We start from the raw sequence: 25,051 nt of genomic DNA on the forward strand, positions 1-25,051 counted from the left end.
ATCGTTAAAACAGTTCTCGTGCAACTTCCTCTGAGAGCAGGTGCTTGCCTTTAAGCCCCGCCCACCGGTGATGCTGCTGCTGGCCGTCAACCGGACAGTCAAATATAATAATTTGTGGTCCACTGCGGCTTGAGTGATATTACATTCTTATAAACTAGCATCCGTTTTCTATCCGCATTCGACAGTTTGTTCCTCTCCTGCAGACGTTTTTGCGCAATCACCCCTTCCGCTTTTGAGGCAGTCGGAGCTTTTGAAGCGCTCCAGCAACATAAGAACGAATCGAAAGGTTACAGTAACAGAGCTGAAGGACTATCGCGTAAAACCACCGGCAACGGCTCGGAAAGCGCGTAGATATAGATTGCCATGACAGACTGTGGCGGGGATGCGAAGCTGGAGGTGAAACAGGCCAGCAAAGAGTTTAAAGAGAGCGAAAACGTTGCAGAGAAATACTCCGCGATGACAGGCACGAAGAACAGCGACGTGAACATGAACGTCGGCGAGCTGTCCGCCGCATTCACTGCGGTCCCGACCCACAAATCCATGAAAAAGGTAAGAGGGACGTGTCTTTTCTCCAGCTAGCTGTTTATGGGCCAAACACACATTATGTGTGTCCTGAAAACATCGCACTTGAGTTTGGGACATGTTGCTCAGTTTACTGGGATCATTAGGAAAGATTATCCCCGGCGAGAGTTGAACTAGAGGTGTGCTGGAGCCTATTAGAGTCACGTGACGCATATTTCAAGCGTTTCTTTAGTTATTTTTCTCGCCGCATCCAGTAATATTCCTTGAGCTGCTCCGACTGTCACATTTGTCACAGATGTGTCACCGACCTTTGTCCACTGCAGTTTACAAATTGTCAGACGCTGGAATCTAACATATAAGTTAAAGGAAATGTGGAGAAATACTTTTTTAAATAAATGTCTTTAGATTTCCTAGAAAGGAAAAAAATCACCCCAGAATTGCATGTAGGACAACTGACAGTGTCAGAGCACTTCACTACAAAGATCAAAGAGTGAAGATGCATATAGGTTGGTAGATAGATCATTTAATCTGGAAAGGAAAGATGATCCAGTCCAGGTTGTGAAAATGTATTCAGTGTGGCCCTCTGAAGTGTGTGTGTGTGTGTGTGTGAGTGGGTGGTAAAAGAGGCACACTATACTCTGCCCACTCACTCATCGAGTTGTCAGCTGGTTATACAACAGAGCCAAGGGCTGTTCTGCTGCTTCTCTTCAGCTGCATTACACTCAGCACCAAATCAAATTCAGTGCTGACATTCACATTTACTCTTTAATATTTCAGAAATCGGATTTTGGATAGTGTGTAATTGAAAGTATTCACATAAATCTTTCAACAGCAACATTTTGCACTTGTGCGCGTTTTTGAAAAAAAGACTGCATGTGCAGTACCGAAAAAAAATTGTTGTAGGATTTACTTTAAAAAAATTTCCCTAGTATGTTTCACAGATGATTACAAAGAATTGACAAGTAACACATTCAGTTAAACATCACATTTTTAAGTAGAAAGACTGAAATAGTATTTTCTTGTAAAATCTTATCCAATAATTTCTGAAATAATTTTTTAAGTGTAGCTACTTCGCAGCAGATCTCTGTTCTTCGTGTTTATCTGTTATACCAACCCTAACATAATGTGTTCACCTCACAAATTGCCTCATAAGAGCTGGAGTCTCTTGAGACATGCTCAATGGTTTGAGTATAGCACACTCAGAAAAAAAAGGTACAAAAGCTGTCACTGGGGTGGTACCTTTACCTGGTACCTGGCACCTTTACCTGGTACCTGGCACTTTTGTACCTTTTAGGCACTAATATGTACACTTTAGGTACTAATATGTACCTTTATGGTACCAATATAGACTCTTTAGGTACAAAGGTGTGCTTTTTGAAAACCGCCCCAGTGACAACTTTTGTACCTTTTTTTCTGAGTGCATGCATTCATCTGTTTCCACCTCTGATCTTGTGTATTCCCTCTTTTGTATGTGCTGGCAGTGCTTTTCCCTAGTAATCACAGTTTTTGTGTAATCGTATCCTTTTCTCCTCACAGTTTGAGGGTGTGAGAAAGTTTCTCTCTCTGTACCTCCGCTAGCTTTGTCCCTCGGTGAGCAGGAGGCTCTGATAACATTGTGAAAGAAAGTTGCATTGAGCTGAGAAATATGACACATGTATCGTTCAGGAACATTTTCTCCTGTTTCTCGGACCGAGACTTGGCATGGGGCCACGGTCCGGCCCTACCTGCTGAGAGCCCTGCTCTGACCTTGGGCTCTCCTTATTGTGATTGTTCTGTGTTTTCTCATCAAACATTCAGCCTGTCATTTAGTTTTAGTAGGAGATTAGTTTCTTCGTCTCTTTGAATAGATCTATTCCTCTTATGTGTACTTTGACTCACACAACGTTTCTTTATGGTACATCCGTCATAATGAAATGACTCCTTTTGTTTCCGATTTCTTGCTTGTTATACGTAATGGACATAGTTTTGGAGATTAGATCAAATTTCCGGAAATTTTCAGTTGCACATCCAGTTCTACTGAATGGATGCATTGAGAGTTTGAACCGATGTTCCTGCTTCAGTGCTTGAGTTGCCATTAGGGTCTCTTTACACCGAGCAGTCATCTGAGAGAGCTTAGATCGCGTTTCATTTATTCACGTTAGACCATTGGCACTTCAGAGCCCAATTATTTAATTCTCTCAAGTGGTTTGCAGGGCGATTATTTTTGACTTGGTTGAGCAGATTGCTGTTATGTCTTTAAACAGTGTTTCAGAAGTTTCACATTCTCAGCCAAATCATGTTAGGCCAATTGTTAATAATCAGACTTGTTAATGGTAAAACTCTGTCACAATCTGGTCATCATTAGACTATGACACTGTGAGTTGTGTATGATATCAGGACTTTAAACTATTTTTGTGTTAAATGAGAAAGTATCAAGCAGACATTACAAATTGTAGCTTTAGAAAGAAATATTTTATTTGATTTAACAAAATTTATTATACATAAAAATGTAGGCTACGGCCAAACATAAACTATGGAACATGAAAGAAGATAATTTGAGAAACATCTCAGTATTTCTTGTTCAAACAATAAAAGTCATTGATTGGTAACCAAAACAGCTTTGTTGCCAACAGTCTTCAAAATACCTTCTTTTGTGTTCGAGGTTTGAAACGAGAGGATGAGTAAATGACAGAAGTTTCATTTTTTGTGTGAACTATCCCTTTAATGTTATAATAATAATAATAATAATAATAATAATTTAATTTTTTTTATGAAATGATACTCTAAATACGAAACTAAATCTGCCAACACACCTCACGCACCGGAAGCCGTGCGCGTGCCCAAAGACAGTTGGACATAGTGCTGTATTAGAGGTAAAAAATGATATAAATACTCTTCGGTTTCTCGCACAAACCGATCGTTTCGTGTCTTAGGACATCAATGTGTCGTCACGAGCCGCAGGGTTTAATTTGGATTTGTCTGTGCATGTTTACAAGCGTGCACAGTACCTATAACTGCGTTTTGCATCCGCTTTCTGCTGATTGCTGAACGAAATTGACATGCTAATGGCCGACTGACCCGGTACACTCTCATTCATTTCGTTCACAAACCACCATTCATATACCGCAGAGTAAGATTAAATTAATTTACATTTAACCAGATTAATATGGAGAGGCACTCTAATATAGACCTTCGTTTATGTGTTTTTGACTTTCACTGCACGGTATATGACGTGAGAACAGTTCGCTATTTAGGTTTGTAAGTTAGCATGGACTCACTAACTTTAACGCTAACGTTAGCTAGTTTTAGCCAGAGATACCTTGCTGAAGCACAAGATAATATTAATGTTCTGCTTGAGTAAATGAAAAGTATAACTTAATGAGAGTATGACAACCAGAAAATGAACGTTTTTGTCTACATTGTGATTGGGGTTGAATGCTTAGGGACATTTTGCTCTGTTTTGGTTGGATTTAGGAAATGGAATAAAATAAATTACATTGCCTATCCTCTCAGGATAACTGGAATTAGTGTTACAAGTACCCTAGGCACATAATTTTTCCATTTTTGTAGCATAAACACCATCAAACCGATGCGAGCTTCGGATCTTCCCATGTTTCTCTATGGCGCTGAAACCTGTCCAAAAAGATGTCCGAATTCCGCTCCCTGTGCAACTGATACTCGACTGCCATTGGCTCATCTGCGTTCACATAATACTGTGTTTAAAATATAACAATATCAACTTCTTATTTACTGAACTGTTGTATAAAATCACATTTAAACTTGTGATATTAAGGACAGAAACAGCACTTGTGTGATATGCTCTCCCTGCTCGTGTGATAGGCTATCGCTTATCATGTGATATAATATGAGACAAAAACTCACACAGAGGCATTTTTTGCACTAATATCTTGAATTTTAGGGCATAACTGAATTTATGGAGTTGTTGCCCTGCATCATATGTCAACAGTCAACTCTGTATGTAAGGTAAGATGACATACAGATCTGGGGGCGGGGGTGGGGCGTGGCCAGTGCGTTAACTGCATTAAAATATTTTAATCATGTTATTTTTCATAACGAATTAATTAAGTTAACGCGTTAAACTGACAGCCCTAATATATAGACAATTAAAACTTAAAAAAAGAAAAAGTGAGAGCAAAGACTAAAAAAAATCTATTTCAGATGCTGTTCTATTGAACTTTAATTTCACCAAAGAATCACAAAAAATTTATTACGTTTTCCACATTAATATTAAGCAGCACAATCCCTTTCAACATAAATAATAATAAGAATAATATCTGGGCCTGTATTCACAAAACATCTTAAGGCTAAAAGTAGCTCATAACTCGCCGATTTAGGAGAAAATCTTAAAAATAATGGGCGTGTCAGTCCTAAATTTAGGACTCCTAAATGTTTGCTCTAAGAGCGTTTCACAAAGCATTTTAACACTAAAACTAGCTCCTAAATCTGTGAAACATTAGGAGCAGTGAAGAGGTGTCACAGATTAGCCAGGCTCAGCCACCTCCCAATCACAGCGAACACCATCACCTGAGTACTGATCACACGCACCTGTCACAAATATGCAATCATCATCAGCTCCCCTTTAAAAGCACACACCTCACTTCACTCCAGTGTCCGGTCTCGTTTCAATGAAGTGGACTCTCTCTATGCTATCCGTGCGATACATTGAAAGACTTACCTGCATGTTATACTTACCTCCTGTGTTTCCTCCAGTGTGTTCTCCTGTGTTCCATTCCCTAGTCCGTTCCAGTCATTAGCTCTGTGGAAACTCCGTGTACTCATCATATGAGGTGTGTGCAGTCCTCTGTCTCCCTTCCACGATCTCCTGTGAAGTCCAAATACGGTGTTACTCTCCTCATCTGATATTAAGCTCAAATACTCACCTGCCCGTACCATCTGCATCTTTTGCTGAAAAATAAACAACTCTTGTATTTTTCTAATCCTCTGTGTGAGTCTCCTTCCGTAACAAGAGGAGTCCTAAGCCACTAATATATACTATCCTAAAATGGCTGTTGCCGGCAATCTACCTCAGAATATAAATATTTTAGAAAAATGTGATGATAATGAGCTTTTAAAATGGTATCACCTTTGGTTTTAGAGGTTATCCCAACTCCAAATTTTCCTTTGATTATATCCTTGTTTTCATTAACCAGCTGGGCAAGAAGTAACAGCTGTGCTTGTGTCCAGTTTGGTTTTCTTTTACGTTTGCATGCCTACTATTAGCCATGATTATACTACTCTGTTAATTAAAAGGCTGTTTATATGCATATTCACTAATTATGAGAAGCACACATGTAAGAAGCTGACAATTAGCTGAACATATACTTGTTTAATTAGTGACACATAGCATGCATTTTAAAATCTTTATGTGAATGTGGCAAATAGCAGTTTTATTTTTAAACCTTTATTTAAATATGGCAACATAATATTGCGCTCTTCAATATTTCTATGAATAAATCTCTGACAGAGACTATCAGCCAATCACTGTGTGCATAGTAAGCAAGCTGACATCATCCATAGCATCCATAGCTCTTTCTCTTAGCTTAGACTTCTCTCTATTCCTTAGTAGTGCTGGGCAGTATACCGGTTCATACCGAATACCGGTGTTTATTTTTGTTATGATACGAATTTTTAAAATACCGCAATACCGGTGTATGTTGCTTAAACAATGTTCGGAATGCGACACTGTTTGAAAGGGGTCCCTTTTCACTGTTGCACTGTGGTAAGGGAACAGCTGTATGTGTTACTAAGCGTGAAAGTTCCGAAACTGAAGCTGTAGAACTAATAGAACGAGATGACACAGAAGAACTCATCCACAATATCCACATTGACCGCCACAAATATCCACCGCCCCCTGCCATCAGCTCCCGCGTCTCACAAACACGAGCGCGACTTTAGCACTAGATTTAGCAACTTCAGACCCTTTTAGCGGCTTTTTTCCATAGAATATTCATACTGACAAACCTAGCAACTTTTTTTCAGACGCAGGCAGTGCGCTGCATGAGACAAAAAAGTAATACAGCCAAAACAACCGCATAGCCGCTCTTTAGTGTAGATGCATGTTGATTTTTTAGGACAACTTTGATAAAAGGTTTTGATCCACTTCTGTTGACTAGTGTACACCGGACGCGAGCGGTGTGACAAAATACTATAGAACCACTGATCTATAATAGAGATTCATTATATATAGATCAGTGTATAGAACTCATTATAATCAGTGATGCTGTGTACACTGGGTGTGGCGTGGTACGACACGACAAATCCCCGACAGTAAACTGCTGCCGCGTTCTATTTATGATGTGCTGACACAAATTTCAAATGATTTTCAACGGTCGCTTTGTTGCGTCCAGTGTAGACAGACTTTAGCTGATGATGAGGCACGGCGCGACATGACACGACAACTGCCGCGTCCGGTGTAGACACGTGCTGCGTCCCAATTCGCCTACTTGTACTATGCCCTAAAAGTATGTACTCTTTTTGTGAAGAAAAGTACATACTTTTGAGTATGTAGAAGAATAGTAGGCAAGCTTTGGGACATACTACTTCATCATAGCTGCTTCTTTAATGGACGCTCTGTTACTTAGTTACGTGCATTCTGTCACTGTTTAAACTGCCCTGTCAATCATCTTGGCACTGTTAACATCATCCACATTTCGTTTAATTTGATTTCCTACCGTATTGGAGAGAAATGAAGAGGCACGTTGATCTGCTAGTCATGGTCATGTGTTAGCATAATGATGCTTTTAAAAGTTAACGACCAAACGTATCATTATAAAAGTTCACAGTGTTGCTGCAGATGAAATATAATGTGGATAAAATTAAATTAATATTTTTCATCAGGTTAGACATTGATTATTTATCACTCAAATCCCTTTCTTTACCTGTCCGTCGGTCGCGTGTATCCGCCATGTTTGTAGTTTTTAACACTTTTTATGCGTGTTTGTAGTTTTAATCGAATCCTCGTCCACCGCGCAATGTGTTGTGGGCAATATTAGCCGTTAGAGTGTGCATCGATCTGCAATTCGAATTCTAACCGGAAGTAGTAGACCATCCGGGAATCTTTGGCATACTTTTTTAAACATACTATGATTTGGGACATACTAATTCTATTTTCGAATACTATTTAGGATGGATAGTATGCGAATTGGGACGCAGCAACGGTGTAACAGTTGCCTGTTACATTACAGTACATAAAATTTCACTTACCACATAAACAGTGTAAGGAGAGATGGCTGAGGACAATGGCGAATGATTTGCAGATCCTGAGCACCACTGACATACATCTAATCTTGTAAAATGTGTGGTAAGTACTGCTGCTCCATAGTATAAACAGAGTATGTGCGATCGCGAATCTCGAAAGTGAAAGTGAAACTAAAAAGCGATCGTGCATTCAAAAGCAGTTTCAATGCCAGGTATAATAGCAGCTCCCTGATGCCGAAATATATGTAGTATAATTACCCAATGATATACTGCGAGAGAAAATATTGAAATATATATTTTCCTCCCATCTCATATTTATTCCCTTTAGGGGTTCCGTATACACGTCATTTTCTTTCTGAACACGGTATTGGGATGCGGCTGATTGTGAGGGGTATGGGGGGGGGTCTATCAGCTATCGGCGATGGACGATGGCATCGTCTGTCAGCCCAACCCTACCCTACATTCTCACTCTTAAATCAAAAACCCAATCCTATGTGGAGTGCAGTAGAGTTCTTTGTTTTTGTTGACAATCATGTGGAGTGTAGTGTACACTGCGTGACCTCGGCCTGGGATTAGAGACTGTGGCTGAAAGCCAGACTGGTTACATTAGGACTACAGCAGGTATTGGCAGAGTCACGGTAAACGGCTCAACAGCGTCTGCTTAACACTTGAGTGTCTGCTGGCCTAGTACTGCCTGTCTGTTTCCACCATGATGGATCATTGTGAGCTGTAAAGCGGAACAGTCAATGAACTGGATGGATTTTTTTTTCTTCTATTTTTAGTCAGATCTCGGAATAGAGTTGACCGACCTGACCCATAGTGGATGCTTTAGGGGTTTACAGAAGCATGGTTTAATTCCCTCCAGATCCCTGTTTTATTAGCCGCCTTGAATGAACTCTGAAGGAGAGTCTGTTTCTGAAGGCACTGGGAGAGCCAGTTGGATTAAAACACTCTGGGGCAACAAATACACCCTTCCTTTAGTACTCCTGAAACATTCAGTCACCACAAACAGACGGGCAGACGGCCCTTACGGTGGTTGCAAGGAACGGTAGATTACAGAAAGAGAGGGAGAGCAAAAGTAGGCTGGCCGGGTTTGTGAGTGGTTGATTTATTGGTTCCCTTGTGTCACCTCCCATACCCTCATGTCCGCAGTAAGAACTCCACACAGAAACTCCCCCCTACACCCGCCCGTTTGTAAAGCTACATTGGTGAAACACCAGTTGTAACAATACACAGGCACACAGGCCTGAGGCAGCCGGCACAGACAGGGACCATGAACCATGGCTATGACTTTCCCAGGGTAAGTGCCACATTACTCTCTCTTCCGTCCTCTACAGGAGCACACAGCAAAAAGAGCTCTGATTTTTTTTGGTGACTGGTGACTGACTGTATATATGTTTATTTACGTAAAGTCTATATATTGAGAGACAGAAAAAAACATACTTCTGGAAAAAAAATGGAACTATACTTCTGAATTTAAATATATCAATATAATAATAGAATTGTTTTTAAAAATTGTTAAAATAAGAGAAACATATAGATTTTTCCCTATGTATACTATATATAAATATAGTATCAAGTTAAATTATAAATGTTGAAAAAAAGAACAGAGATAATTTGATTTTTTTTCTCATATATAGATAGATTTACATGTATATTTTTTCTCATGTGTATATATACATATATTCCACATTTTTGTTTATATCTTGAATTGACCTTAAAAAGGTCCTTCTCTGTGATCAAGTCAACTGATTTGGTAGAAATCACACATCAAAATAATTTAAATTAGACTCTGTGGATTTATTGATATGTAGCGCTCACCTCTGCCACTATCAATGTGTCAGTGCACTTAAAGAGTCTAGGAAATGTTTGAAGTTCTCAGTTCTTCCTCTGAGTAGGAAGTTTTGAGACATCATGTGCTGGTTTTCCAGGGACTGATAGACTTTAGAAATTATTACTCAAATATGAAGGTGACGTCATAAGTCTGACTCTGTCAAGCAGGGATATTTACATCTGCCACAGTCATACGTTTTCAGTTAAAGTCAGTTATGTCTTTTGACACTTACATTGGACTTTCCTGCTACATAATACTGGCTGGGGCAGTTAAAGTCTGGTTCAACATAATCCACAGCCTTCTGCATTATTACAGCACATTGCCAGAGTGTTAAAAAAAGAATATGGTACGATTTAATAATTTACAGTGACGGTGTAATCAGCGAAATTAGCTGGAAGGTCTATCACCAGCTAATCACGGTCCATAGCTTTCTTTTCATCCATAGCTTTTCTTTCAACTGAAGAATTAAACTCTGCTATTCTCTGATCATAACTGTCCAGTTATTTCAAGCACTTTAAGTTCAATGCTTTGCCTCTGGGTCACAATACCGCCTCACAATGGCATTTTATTATCACTCCAATTTCCTTGAAACATCAGCTGTGTGTTTTGTCAACTTCACCGGCATGTCCTGCAGTTTTGTGTCCAAACATGCCTAACTCAGGACTTAGATGCTGTCTGGCAAATCACAAGTTAGATAACAGATAAACTGATGGTGTTAAAGCAATGCTACAGGGGGAGCTGAGCATTTTCTGGGATTGGAAATTAGATTGTTGACTGTTTTGAGTAAAGCAAAGTGTGTAGTGGGTCACTGCTTATCAAACTGAAATCTGAAGTCATATGAAGTTAAGTATATGGAGCAGTTTTGGAAAATCTCCCCAAATGAAAAGATCTCAACAGAACATTTTATATAATACTTCTATTCAGCAAGGATGCGTTAAATTGATCAATGTTTCTTGAGCAGCAAATCAGCATATTAGAATGATTTCTGAAGGATCATGTGACACTGATGACTGGAGTAATAATTGGTGAAAATTCAGCTTTGCCTTCACAGGAATAATTCACATTTTAAAATATATTAAAATACAAAACAGACTTCTTTGGAAAAAACAATCTTATGACCCCAAACTTAGTAGTGTATTTAAAAAATATTAGATCTATTTTATCATTTAAAACTAAAAAATATTTCAAAAACATCCCCTGAGCTGTGAAAGAGCAGCTAAAAAGTTTCTTCTGTGTCTTTTAGTGTCTATATTTCACAGTAGGAATTGTGATGGCAGCTGTGTTTTGTAAGGGTGAGGGATCCGCTGTTTCGCTTGGAAAAAGTATCAAATTCACGAGTGCTATTGAACTGTCCAGAATCCTTTCCTAAAGATTGGTAGATTGACTGTCATTAGATGCATTAAAGGAAATCTCCTGTTTTCATATACCACACAGACAGAGGTTCTGCCCTCTCTATCTGTCTGTGGTGCGCGTAGACAGTAAATATATTAGAGGCTTGGATTATTTGATTGCTTATAAGTTATAACCACACACAAACACACACACAAGCATAATCAGATAAATGTCACTTGTTAAGGTCACAGGTTAGAGGGTTACTTTTTAAGTATTTTCTTTGGTCATATCTTGCCAGCTCAAAAGATTTTTAAAGCACCTGATCTCAGCTAATAATTGTGCTAAATAAGATGATGTAGTGATTCAGTGACAGCAAGCATTTTGTTTGTTTGTGCCAGATGCAAATGTGTACTACTTGTGGTTACATATCAAACCAAGTGATTTTGTTTGCACAGTCATATTGCAGTTCACAGTAAAGCTGGGTCTGCAGATGCTTTGTAGCCGAGCTGCTGGTGATCTGTGTCTGGAGATGAGACATCTGTGTATGAAAGAAACATAAATCAGCTCTAAAAAAGGAGTGCAGTCAGAACCAGAGCTCTGCTTCTACCTGCACATTATTGTGTAAAGCTAATAGTCTACCACAAGTACTCCAACTACCTCCCTTCCTTTTCAGAAATGAATTTAAATAAATTTAGTCCATGTGCTAGCTTTGAGATGGACTTATGTTAATGTACTCCCAACTTCATTTATAAATGTCAATTCTTTTCTTTTTCTTTCATGTCAGTTTCTGTCTTGAAACATCGCAGTCAATAAATATTTGCTTGGTTATATCAAACACTCTTTAATTTGTTGTAGATCATTAGACATGACGTTTTGGAGCCTTTGAAGTCAGTTTCCTTACAAGGTGGATTTATACATAAAACACTGACTGGGCAAAGAACTAAATGCTTTTGGCGAAATACGACAACACAGCAAAGAAAACTGCATTTGTTTCAGTGCTAACTCGAGTTTACTGCAGAAAATAACAGTCACAGTCACAATCCCCCATGTCACTTGTACTTCCATAGTGCCTTTCGCCTTGTGATCTTCGGGCTCAAGCTATACTCAAGCTATAATTTAACAGTCAGGTTCATCTGCATTCTCCACAAAACAAGATCACACACATACAGCACACACACGGAAAACAGCAGTACACAGTCTTCATCAGCCTGCAAGCATATATGCCATGAATATTTAAAGTTTTGCATTATTAAAATGACTGAAATTGAATTGAAATCCCCTGATGAGATCCGTTCCCCACATCTGTTATGTAATTGTAAAATATTTCAATACAGCAGTGAGCGGATGCTATTTATAGTGTCCTTTTGGGCTATATTAAGACTCTACATGTTTGAAGCTGTGCTGTTCCTTAGAGTATTTTAGTGTATTTAATGTTCAGTAGTGATGTTTCAAAGTTATATCTTCATAGTTTGATTAAATTTGAATTACTTGAAATCAAGCCTTAAGTTCTGAAATGTAAAATATAAGGAGATATTGGTGCTGTTTGCTTTTTTAAGATATAAATTTTGTTTGATATACATTTATTTGGCTCACCCAAAAAAGAAAATTCTGTCATCATTTCATTTCAAACCCATAACAAGACATTGGTTAATCTTTGAAAAACACAAATTAACGTATTTTGAATGAAACCTGAGGGGCTTCAATCCAGAATTTTTATTTTTGGGTGAACTATTCCTTTAACTACATGCAAATGTGCTGCTCACATGTTCATGTCTCTGTCTCTCCCCCATCCTCTCTTTTTCCATACCTCCATCTTACTCTAGCAGATTCAGTTTGCCAACCAAGAGGAAAAACAGGAGTTCAGCAAGTTCCCTACAAAGACCGGCCGTCGCTCCCTGTCCCGCTCCATCTCTCAGTCCTCCACAGACAGCTACAGCTCAGGTCAGACCCTCATCCACCCTCACAGCAAGCCAAGCACAGACACGTCAATAAAGTTCTGTAGTTCAGAAGAACAAAAACACAAATGGTGTGAAGCATTAAATGCATGCAAATCAGCAATCTTCATCTGAACAGATTTAGCAGTACATTACTTGTTCACCAATGGATCCTCTGCAGTGAATGGGTGCCGTCAGAATGAGAATCTAAACAGCTGATAAAAACATCACTATAATCCACAGGTAATCCACATGACTCCTGTCCATCAGTTAAAGGGGTGGTTCATTGCGATTTCACTTTTTTAACGTTAGTTAGTGTGTAATGTTGCTGTTTGAGCATAAACAATATCTGCAAAGTTACGAAGCTGAAAGTTCAATGCAAACGGAAATATCATCTTTTAAAATTCTGGCAGTTTTATGCCTACAAAAACGGCTCGTAGGGACTACAAGTGAACCACACCTTTAATATCTTGTGAGGTGAAAAGCTACGTGTTTGTAAGAAATGAGTCCATCATTAAGAATTTAACTTTAAAGGAACACTCCACTATTTTTTAAAATAGGCTCATTTTCCAACTCCACTAGAGTTAAACAGTTGAGTTTTACCGTTTTCGAATCCATTCAGCCGATCTCCGGGTCTGGCGGTAGCACTTTTAACTGTAGCTTAGCATAGAGACGGAAAATGAAAAGTTGCGATTTTCTAGGCCGATATGGCTAGGAACTATACTCTCATTCCGGCGTAATAATCAAGGAACTTTGCTGCCGTACCATGGGTGCAGCAGGGGCAATGATGTGAAGCCTGGGAAGACCGCAGCGCCTGAAAATAGGCTAACGTCCGCCAGCATAACCAACCTGACCACCTGCTTGCACAGGGAGCGTGCCTTCCATTGGAAGTTACCTAGCTGGGGACTATTTTCAGGCACTGCGTAATATCATTGCGCCTGCTGCACCCATGGTACGGCAGCAAAGTTCCTTGATTATTACACCGGAATGAGAGTATAGTTCCTAGCCATATCGGCCTAGAAACTTTTCATTTTCCGTCGGTCTTGGTACACGATGTAACTACAGAAGAGTCAAGTTTTAAATAGGAAAAATATCGAAACTCTTTGGTCATTTTTGAGCGAGATGCTAACGGTCTAATCAGATTCAATGATCTATGCTAAGCTGCAGCTAAAAGTGCTACCGCCAGACCCGGAAATCGGCTTAATGGATTCGAAAACGGTAAAACTCAACTGTTTAACTCTAGGGGAGTTGGAAAATAAGCCTATTGTCAAAAATAGTGGAGTGTTCCTTTAAATTGTAAATATGAATGAAAATGTCGACTCTGAATCAGGAGAGAAATATGCAATCAGGCATCGTTTACAGGTGAAAACAAGCATTATTATGGATTATAGACTCTATTTTGCCCAGAAGTAACAAGTAAAAGCTCTTTTAAAAACAAACATGCAACCTTTCACTTCACAAGACATTAATTGATGGTCTGAAGTTGTGTGGAGTCATTTTAGATTATTGTGATGTTTTTATCAGCTGTTTGAACTCTTGTTCTGATGGCACCCATTCACTGCAGAGGATCCATGGATGAGCAAGTGATTTAATGCACAATTTCCAAATCTGTTCCCATGAAGAAATAAACCCATCTACATCTTGGATGGCCTGAGGGTGAGTACATTTTCATTTTTGGATTAACTATTCCTGTAAGTTCATTGCAAAACTGAAGAAAATCATTGTGGCCCAAAACTGCTTATTTCTTGTTCATGCTAGTTTTGTGTGTTTTGTAATATAATCCTAGGTTAGCTTAAAGCGAGAACTACAGACTTTTGGTAGCATTGGCACTGGATCAGACAAATTCACATTCCTAAATCACTCGTAATACCAACAAAAGTGAGGGATAAACATTCCTACATGTTTGTGACAGCAGACCAACTCTCCCCCCCAAACAGCAGACTGCTGAGACAGAATTGCAAAATAATTTCATAAGATCAGAAGTTTTTTTTTTTCTATTGCAAACATGAATAAATGCATGCATTGTTGTTAACTCCACTAAAATGTGCATCCGTGCTCTTGTAGCGGCCTCATACACTGACAGTTCGGATGATGAGACGTCTCCTCGTGAGAAAAGCCAGGTCAACTCAAAGGGCAGCAGCGACTTCTGCGTCAAGAACATCAAGCAGGCCGAGTTTGGACGGCGGGAGATCGAGATCGCTGAGCAAGGTTAGGAGACTCACCTTTTATGCTTAGTACTCTGTAACTGGTTATCTTCACACCTCAGCTTAGTGGGAACTTTCTTGTTGCTGTTTGATAGGTCAAGATGGTTTGCGTACATAACAATTACAGCACTGATTCTCAACTGGTTTGTCATGTTTTGTCAAGTTTTGATAATTAATATTATTGGTTTAGTAAAGAATTTGTTGACTCAGGACATCTGTTGAACACAAATGTACAATAAGTGCTGTCAAATAAACAAGGGTTGGTAACAGCTGCTGCTGTCAAGAACAGTCATTGTTCTCCATTTAATTTAATTGAATGGTTTCATCTTTTTAACTGGGTTAAGATCTCAATGCCAACTACACAATACATATGAAAGTGACGTGACAAGTGGCCAAGTATAATACACCATACTAAGTATGGTGACCCATATTAGTAAACACGCCCGGAGCAGTGGGCAGCCATTTTTTGCTGCGGCGCCCGGGGAGCAGTTGGGGGTTCAGTGCCTTGCTCAAGGGCACCTCAGTCGTGGTATTGAAGGTGGAGAGAGCACTGTACATCCCCTCCCCCCACCTACAACCCCTGCCGGTACGAGACTCGAACCCGCAACCTTTGGGTTACGAGTCCGATTCTCTAACCATTAGGCCACGACTTCCCCCTCGTATATATATCCCCCTCCCCAGGGGATATACTTAATATATATATATACTTAGTATATATATATTCCCCCTCCCCATATATACTTAAAGGAATAATGCACTCAAAAAGGAAAAGCATATAATTTAGTTATTTCAAGTCCATATGACTTTCTTCTGCAGAACACAAAACCAGAAATTTTAAAGAGCTTTTGAATGTCAGTAAAAAGAATGGGAAATAAGTCTCCTGAAGCAATAGTTTTGTTTTAAAAAAGTCAGAAATGTCTTGAGTTCAACTCACTGACTCAATGATCCAGAAATAAGCAGTGAATAAGAACAAAGCTTCTTGGAATATTGTGCGTGATTCATATAGACCATTTTAGTGATGCTTTTATGATGCTTTTGTGTCCTTTTTGGAAGCTTGAAAACTTCAGTCTACATTAAATACAAAGTTCTGTCTTGAAACTTCAAATGGTGCAGGCGATAGGTTCTAACTCAGTCTGATATAATCACATCATTATTTACATAGCGCAGCTGATTGGTTTCTTTTCACATCAGCAGCCAATGGGCTTGCTGCTGAACATTCAAATACTTGGCTAGTGCTTGCTATAGCAGTTGCAGCATGCTTCAGAAACCCTCCACCTTCCCCAGCTCCACCTGTATAGATCGGCTATGGGGTAATTTCATATATGTTATGTGTGCAGCAGCAGTATTTCCTACATGCTCACAGCAGCATGTTGTGGATGTATTGGCAGTAGCAAGTCTCGGTACTTGCTCTGCCGCAGCAGTGTAGCAGATCTATTCCTCCAAGACCATTTAGCGTATTACTACGCTAAACTGTCCGAGAGTTGTCATCATGACAGAACTGTATTTGCATTGAGTCTTCGGAATCATACAGATTTCAAACAACATAAGTGTTAGCAAATGCTAACAGAAGTTTAATTTGTGGCTGAACTATTCCTTTAAATGTTTCCCCATTTTTCATGCGACAAGATTTTTGTCTGTTTTCCAGGACTTGGTTTGATCTCTGTTTCAGACTCTAGACTCTGCCTTCCATAATAAAAGAAGTTGTCTCATCTCCAAACTGTTGTCTCTGTCACATCCACAGATATGTCTGCGCTTATTTCCCTGCGGAAGCGAGCTCAGGGGGAGAAACCCCTTGCTGGGGCTAAAGTGGTTGGATGCACTCACATCACTGCACAGACAGCAGTAGGTTCTCCTCAGGGCTTCACTAATTCAAACACACACTTCTTCTACAACTAGTCTTTAACTCTAACACAAAATATTTACACATTTCTATGGATTGTTTGGATGAACAATAAAGTTAGCTTACTTAAATACTGAAATTACCGTCGGCTCCGATAGCCTTGTAGTTAGTGCGCTGACATACAGCGGAACTGCGCTAACCACGACCCGAGTTCGATTCCCATCTCGAGGTCCTTTGCCGATCCCACCCCCTTTCTCTCCACCCAATGCTTTCCTATCAGCTCTCTACTGTCATGTCCCAATAAAGGCAGAAAACGCCCACTAATATAACTTTAAAAAAAATACTGAAATTACCAGCTGACCAGACCGGTATATTGACCAGGGCTGCGTTTCCCAAAAGCATCATAAGCTTAAGTACATAGAAGACCCATTGAAACCAATGGAGCTACAATCAACTTAGGCTTACGATGCTTTTGGGAAACGCAGCCCAGGGAAATATAAAAACTACTATTTTGAATAAGTGAATTTTGAGTGAATATTATTTAAAATCAGTGTTTATTTAGATTTAGTGTACATCTTAACTGCTTTTAATAAATTGTGTTCTATATTGTCTATTAATTGGATACCCTACTCCCTATAGGTATGTATTGTTAGGAGTTCAGTGTTGTCACTGTTAACTAAAACTATTCTAAATAGTTTTATTAATTTAAAAAAGCTGAAATAAAAAAATATAGATAAATATTAGATTAAAACTTAAACTTAAAAAAATCTTAAAGGAAGATGTTAAAGCACTAAAGTTACTACAACGAAAACTGAAATTAAATAATGTTAAATAGAAATATATTTAAAAAAAAATACAAAAGAGCATAACAAAATAAAAATTACTAAAACAAACACTAAACATAAAAATTTTAATGAAAACTGTAAATATTAAAATAAAAGAGAGTTCAAAATATGAATAAATGCTATAAATTATATGAATAATACTAAAATACCCTGTACCAGCTTTGTCGCTAAAAGACCCAGCTAATTAAAAAAATTGAACATCAAATACCTTAGTTACTTTTAGTACAACAGATTTTTTTATTTTCATCAAAGTGCTCAAAATGTGTATTTGCTTACTAGTGATCATATCTTAGTATGAATAAATGTAAATACACACTTTGTTACTCTTAGTTTGCTTTCCCAACTTTTTGATATGCTGTGCTGGTTTCTTTCAGGTCCTGATCGAGACACTTGTGGCACTGGGTGCTCAGTGTCGCTGGACTGCCTGTAACATTTACTCCACTCAGAATGAAGTGGCCGCAGCTTTGGCAGAGAGCGGTAAACAGCCCTCTAAACAACTTACTGTTGTCTGAACTGTACCAATTCCAACCTGGCCTGATATTCTGGACTCACTTTTCATTTATTTTGTGCCCTTTAAAGGTGTTTCGGTTTTTGCCTGGAAAGGTGAATCAGAAGATGACTTCTGGTGGTGCATTGATCGCTGTGTCAACATGGAAGGCTGGCAGGCAAATATGGTATATAATGTTCTGCAGTTAATATCCAGTGATATTAAAAGAGATGAATCAGTGGGCAGTGTCTGTTTACACTGAGTGCAAATAATCAACCTTGTTGGCAAAGATTAATTTCACTAACTGTACCCAACATTTACCCATTGCACAAACTGTATATTACGTCTGTTTACACTTTGTGAATAGCATAATTCTATTGCTGTTTTGTACTTAGTGTAAGCAAGATGCTGAACTGTTGCTGTTTACCGTTTGTGAAAACATATCTACCACTATTTACAATATTTAGCACACTGTTTCTGTTAAACTTCATTTGCCGCTGCCAAATTAGTATTTATTTAATCTTCAAAACAATTATCAGGATCTTTGTATGTTTGCAGACTAGTAATCATCATACATTTTCTCACAGATCCTAGATGATGGGGGCGATCTGACCCACTGGGTGTATAAGAAGTATCCAAGTGTCTTTAAGAAAGTACGTGGGATCGTGGAGGAGAGCGTTACAGGTGTACACAGGTAAGGGAGAACTGTAGGACTTTAAATTGAATTGAGTTTAGTTTAGTTTAGTTTTGTTTTTTAATGTGTATCTTGAATGCAGTGTTTGCAAATTGCTTTGGAAAAAACATCTGCCAAGTGCATAAATTTTATTTATATATTTTGTTATCCACACCAATAACCTAACACAATGACACAAATCTGTTATTTATGTTATGTATATTCTATTATTAATCTGTATATGATTAAAATAATTAGATTAATCACAACTGTTTATTTTAATTCATTGACAACCCTATTGATCAACATATTTATTTATGTTTGAACCAAATGTGTCTGTTTTTATTCATTCTGTTAGGCTGTACCAACTCTCCAAAGCTGGTAAGCTTTGCGTCCCCGCTATGAATGTCAATGATTCTGTCACTAAGCAGAAGTTTGATAATCTGTACTGCTGCAGGGAGTCCATCTTGGATGGGTAAGACACCTGCAATGCTGATATGCTTTTTAAAATATATATATATATATATATATATATATTAGTTTATCTTCCTCTGACCTCTTACCAAGCATGAATAAAGCTTATCTAAGGAGGAGTATAATCACGGTTGACTTCCTCTTTCTTAGTCTGAAGAGAACGACAGATGTGATGTTTGGTGGGAAGCAGGTGGTGGTTTGTGGTTATGGAGAGGTCAGTCAACATCTGCGTTTTTGCAAAATGCCCCAAAGATAATCTGCATAATGCAAAAAATACTCTCTAAATTGCCAGACCTTATTTACTACAAGCACAGATATTTTAAGAACATTTCTGTGTTTTATTTTCATTCTTGTATTGATTCCGGTGTAGGTGGGAAAAGGTTGTTGTTCAGCTCTGAAAGCGCTTGGAGCCATTGTGTGTGTGACAGAGATTGACCCTATTTGTGCTCTTCAAGCTTGGTAAGATAAACACACCCACAAAAATTAGCTAAGTTTAAATCAAACACCATGTGCAGTATATTAGTATTATTTATATAATATCAGAGTATTTATTAATATTTTGAATTGGCTTTAATTTTAAATTTTATATATAAAATTTTTAGTTTAGGTTTTAGCAATTTTGTTGTGATTTTGTCATTTTTTTTATTAGCTTTATAAAATGTATTTTTATTTCATTTAATTGCAAGGGCGTGAGCTGTTCTCATTTGAGACCACCTGATTGGATAAATATCTTTGTAGTGGAAGATGAGTCATCAATATTGTGGACTATTTTCCTTGAAGAGAAACTGCACCTTTTAATAAATGTGTAAATTTTATATTACAAGTCTGTTTTGTAATCTTTTCTAATTGATTTCATATAGAGTAAATAACAAAAATATAAATAAAAAGACTAAAAAAACAAACAAACAAACTTTAATGCACAATGAAAAAAATTTATTAAATAATAAATAAATAAATATCAAGTTGTAAAGTTTCCTTAGTACTAACAGAGCAGTTTTGTAGCAAACAATTTGTGTAAACTAGTCTCTCAGAGACTTCCACAAATAATATAAGCTCCCCATATTAGCCAAACACATGGCCGTGGGAAGTCTGTGAACAAGCTGAAGTGCTTATTTATTTGTTTTTATCTCCCTCATAGTATGGACGGCTTCAAAGTGGTGAAGCTAAATGAGGTGGTTCGCCAAATGGACATGGTTATCACCTGCACGGGTACGTCTGGTTACAGTTGGCTCGCTTCCACTTCCACAAATCCATTCCTCTGTTGGTCTCTTATCAGCACAACACATCCTCCCAGATGCCCTTACATTGAGTTGCTGTGAAACGGTTCGCCCTTTGACAGCTGTAGTAGTCTGTAGTCTGGGGAAAATAATAATTGCTCAGCAACAGACAAAGTATTTGTTTAAAATCACAGTAAAGAGATATTGAGGTTTAGATCAGTTATGCATGGTCTCTGCTAGACAAAGGCACAGTTTTGTAATAAATGTAAGTTTTATTTAAGTCTCATTTTTATTAGTATGCACAAATAATGTGTATTGAGGTTTCCTTGAAGATTCCTAAAGAAATGTCTGTTTCTACAGGGAACAAAAATGTTGTGACCAGGGAGCACTTGGATCGAATGAAGATCGGCTGTATTGTCTGTAACATGGGCCATTCCAACACTGAGATTGATGTGGTGAGTGGGTCTCAATCTTTAACTGTTGAAAATATTTTTGTGTTATTTATGAGGAGGCTCCATTTGCTTCCGCTGTAGTGTACTTTATTGGTGAATGTAGTCCAGGGAAAGAGTTTTTTACGTCAACAGCTGTAGATGTTTCATTAACAGCATGGACACTTGATCAACCTGAAAGCCTCTTAGCGGCATTTTCCCGACAACAAAGTGAAGTGCTCTGATGGTGTTCATAATGAATGCATTTGTGTGTGTGTTTTAGCTTTGCAGGTTTATCAGTCTGTACTGGACAGAAGTGAAAGCGAGTGTTAGTTTGTGTGCGCTCATGTGTGTCTGTTGTTTCTGTTCCAGGCGAGTCTGAGGACTCCAGAGCTCACCTGGGAAAGGGTGCGCTCACAGGTCGACCACGTCATCTGGCCTGACGGGAAACGAGTGATTTTACTGGCAGAGGTCTTTCCTTCTTCTCTTTTTTTTCATGAATGAGTGCCAGTGATATGACGGATGGACTCTACTTTTTATGCAACAGTAGACATATTTGTCACATTTGTATGGCAGTTGGAGTTTAAGAATGTTATTCAGACACAAAGAATCAAAACAGTGCAGGATGTGTCCTGAACAAGTCAAGACGAGCGAGTTGTTAGGCACAATACAATGCAGAATTTAGTTGTTTCACTGTTATAGAAGCAATGCCACAAATTGATGCATTAATATACATGTGTGATCATAAATGTGTGCATAATATATGTATCAGTTTTTGTTTTTATCATGTATCTTAAAAATACACAGTCAAATAAAATATAGTTATATTTTATATAATAACATTCACAAGTTTGGTGTCAGTAGGATTTTTTTTAAGAAATCGGTATTTGTATTCAGCAATGATGCATTACATTGATCAAAAGTGACTCTAAAGAAGTTTCTAATGTTACAATATTTTTTTTACAAAAATATTAAGCAGCACTACTGTTTTCAACAGTGTTAGTTAATAAGAACTGTTTTTTGAGCGCCGAATCAGCATTGAATGATAAAAATAATTTTTGAAGGATCATGACAATGAATCCTGGAGTAATGGCTGATGAAAATTCAGCTTTGCCATCACAGGTATTTTAAATTACATTCACATTAAAAAAAGAAATAATATTTCACAATATTACAGTTTTTACAGTCATTTTGATCAAATAAATGCAGTTTTGCTGAGCACTAGAGACCTCCTTTTTGAAAAACATAAAAAAAATCCCACTGTCCCTAAACTTTTGAACAAGAGTATATATTTTTATAAAATATAATATTAGTCTATTAGTTTTCCTTTTTTTTAACGCAGCTTATGCACTTGATGCTATGTATAGTCATATGTTTTGGTTTGCATGAAAATAATCAAATAAAAATAAGAATTTAATTCTTAATGCAAAAATGGCATTGCCATGTGATTATTTAATATCTAAAACATTTTCTTCTGTCAATCAAACCCATACTTTTTTTGTGAAAAAAAGTTTCATGAAAAGCCTTAGTTTTCCCTAACAGATGTTTGTCCTTTGTGTGCTCTCCTGGTGGATCACAGTAAATCTCAGTCATTTGTGTGCTGTTTTCAGGGCCGGCTCTTGAACCTGAGCTGCTCAACAGTCCCCTCATTTGTGCTATCAATCACAGCCACAACCCAGGTAATTTAACCTGTCACGATTTGGGTTTTAGCTGAAGTGCGACTGTACCCTCTGTACAGATGACATTTTATCCAGTTATGTTAGTGGTTCTGAGTGCTGCTGCACAGCTGTATGATTATTATGCCTGATTTAACATCTCTAATCGCAGGCTGTTGTGCTCTTTATTTTAATGTTAGGCTTTGGCCCTGATAGAGCTGTATAATGCACCAGAAGGTCGCTACAAACAGGATGTCTACCTGCTTCCCAAGAAGATGGGTAAGAACCAATCACTACTGCAACTCAAATAAAGCAGTTATGTGCATTAACTGTGATAAATCATGTGCATGTGTGTGTTTCAGATGAATATGTGGCCAGCTTGCACCTACCCAATTTCGATGCTCATCTTACAGAGCTGTCAGATGAACAGGCCAAATATATGGGCCTGAATAAGAACGGACCCTTTAAACCAAATTACTACAGGTATGAGAGGGGCTTTAAAACACCCCATATTGATTATGACTGATAGTTTATGTACAATGTACACATTTGAACTGTTATGTAGTGTGATGAAAGTCTAGTGTTCCTATTTTAGGACAACTTCTCATCAAAATGTTTGGTCACTTACTACCCTCTGCTGGTTGTCAATGAAAGACTCACAAAACCAGTGAAATTGCTAATTGTTTTCAACATATTTAAAAAATAAAATTCAATAATGATAATAAACAAAAGTTTGGGCACAGTAAGATTTTAAGAAAAGTCTATTATAAGTCTATTAAAAATACAGTAAAAGCTGTAATATTGTGAAATAGTATTAGGCTACAGTTTAAATAAACAGTTTTTTGTTTTAATACATTTTAAAATGTAATTTATTCCTGTGAGACAAAGCTGAAATTTCAGAAGCCATTACTCCAGTCTTTAGTGTCACATGTTCCTTCAGAAATCATTCTAATATGCTGGTGTGGTGTTCAATACATATTTATTATTATCAATGTTGAAAACAGTTGTGCCATTTAATTTCTGTGGCAACTGTGATACATTTTTCAGGATTCTTTGATTAATAGAAAGTTCAAAATTGAAATCTTTGGTAACATTATTATGTCTTTACTGTCATTTTGATCAATTTAATGGATCAGTACCGAATAAAAAAATCTTAATGACACCAAATTTTTGAATGGTAGTGTAACTTATAACAATCAATGAAAAACAAACAATTTCATATTATGAACATTCTTCATACCAGACTGAACAGTTATGACAAAAATAACATTTTTCTGTTGTTCTACTTACAGGTACTAGTGTGACTGGATGGATTCAGCCTTCATCAAAGATGGAGAGACCTGCATTAACCAGTGAAGCAAGAGATTTATTTTCTATTAATATACATTTCTTAAAACGAAACTTGATTTTACTGAATGTTATTCTTATTTAATAGTGTTACTAATGTCCAGTGACAAAATATACGTTCATGTCACTTTTAGGCTTATGTGCATTGTTAGAATTCATGTATTATAGCATTTGTTGTAAATCATCTTTTAACCAAAAATATGAAAAGGACCACTGTCTACGGCTCTAAAAATGTGCCAAATATTGGTTATAGTTACTGATCAAATGAGATAATTGATAATTATTACGGTTTTGTTTTTACATGGATATTCTATTCACCCAAGTTATGCTACACTCAATCATTCATGACCAAAAAAAATGTCTTTGTGGCTTTTTAATATAAAAATGTTAGCTTCAGCATAATTCCTGATTTATCGCTCTTGCATAAGAAAATATAAAAGCTTTTTTTTGAATGAATGTACTGTGTATATTACTGCTAAAAGCTAGAGTGTTCTGGCAATATGATACACACCACTGTGTGCAGAAACTTCCGTGACCCGGCAGCACATGCTGCTAAATATACCCCGCTTGGGGGATTTTATGAATTGTGTCACCAATAGGGATTCTTTTCCCTTTCACGTTCTCACACACGTCCATCATCTCTGTGGCCTTTTACAAATTCTTCTATTAAAATAACATCGACCATTATATGTTATTTAGGCCAATCTTAGATGAAAATAAATGTAACTACAGTTGAAATTTGAGATATTCTGTGAGACTTTTGCAAAATATTATTGACCCCCAACATACACACATAGCCAGCTAGACTCACAAAAAGCACACATATCTTGATGACCATCTCTAAGGGACTGCAAATGTCTTAAGCAAATATCACTGTGAATGCTGTCATTTGAATATTTGCCTCATCTGCACTTTGTGATTTACCTTTGCATACATAATTTGTCAGATGTGTGATGTGTGATGTCATCGAATCCCTGCATTAAAGATCTTGCTGTCACAGTATGCATCTTGACTCATATTTATGCTATTAATATCACAAACGTTTTACTATCATTGTGTAGG

The 25,051-nt window shown here is 37.7% G+C and overlaps 1 protein-coding gene across 3 annotated transcripts; it reads left to right on the top strand.

Annotated features, from left to right (window-relative positions):
* Positions 1-53: 53 nt before the first annotated feature.
* LOC107731197 (adenosylhomocysteinase 2) lies at positions 54-24,010 on the top strand. 3 transcript variants are annotated; one of them, XM_016542203.1, is made up of 17 exons: positions 54-549; positions 12,709-12,826; positions 14,884-15,027; positions 16,765-16,865; positions 18,083-18,185; positions 18,288-18,382; positions 18,783-18,889; positions 19,227-19,343; positions 19,493-19,556; positions 19,713-19,801; positions 20,481-20,551; positions 20,920-21,014; positions 21,360-21,458; positions 22,598-22,666; positions 22,843-22,921; positions 23,005-23,125; positions 23,935-24,010. In XM_016542203.1, exons 1-17 carry the CDS (start codon positions 364-366, stop codon positions 23,939-23,941), a joined length of 1,665 nt encoding a protein of 554 aa, XP_016397689.1. In that variant the 5' UTR covers positions 54-363; the 3' UTR covers positions 23,942-24,010. The 3 variants fall into 3 exon arrangements, with proteins under 3 accessions (XP_016397689.1, XP_016397691.1, XP_016397690.1); XM_016542205.1 differs by lacking the exon at positions 54-549 and adding an exon at positions 8,914-9,019 and having other exon boundaries at positions 12,712-12,826; XM_016542204.1 differs by lacking the exon at positions 54-549 and adding an exon at positions 8,915-9,019.
* Positions 24,011-25,051: the final 1,041 nt, after the last annotated feature.

This window comes from Sinocyclocheilus rhinocerous, unplaced genomic scaffold (genome assembly GCF_001515625.1).
Source record: "Sinocyclocheilus rhinocerous isolate Xijiao unplaced genomic scaffold, SAMN03320098_v1.1 scaffold1600, whole genome shotgun sequence".
NCBI classification, from domain to species: domain Eukaryota; kingdom Metazoa; phylum Chordata; class Actinopteri; order Cypriniformes; family Cyprinidae; genus Sinocyclocheilus; species Sinocyclocheilus rhinocerous.

What these genes read in the sequence shown, in the direction of transcription:
- LOC107731197 (XM_016542203.1), top strand. Translation starts at nt 364, where the DNA reads ATGACAGACTGTGGCGGGGATGCGAAGCTGGAGGTGAAACAGGCCAGC. An exon ending in GATCGAGATCGCTGAGCAAG is followed by an intron (nt 15,028 to 16,764) that starts GTTAGGAGACTC and finishes TCACATCCACAG; the next exon opens with ATATGTCTGCGCTTATTTCC. An exon ending in CGCAGCTTTGGCAGAGAGCG is followed by an intron (nt 18,186 to 18,287) that starts GTAAACAGCCCT and finishes TGCCCTTTAAAG; the next exon opens with GTGTTTCGGTTTTTGCCTGG.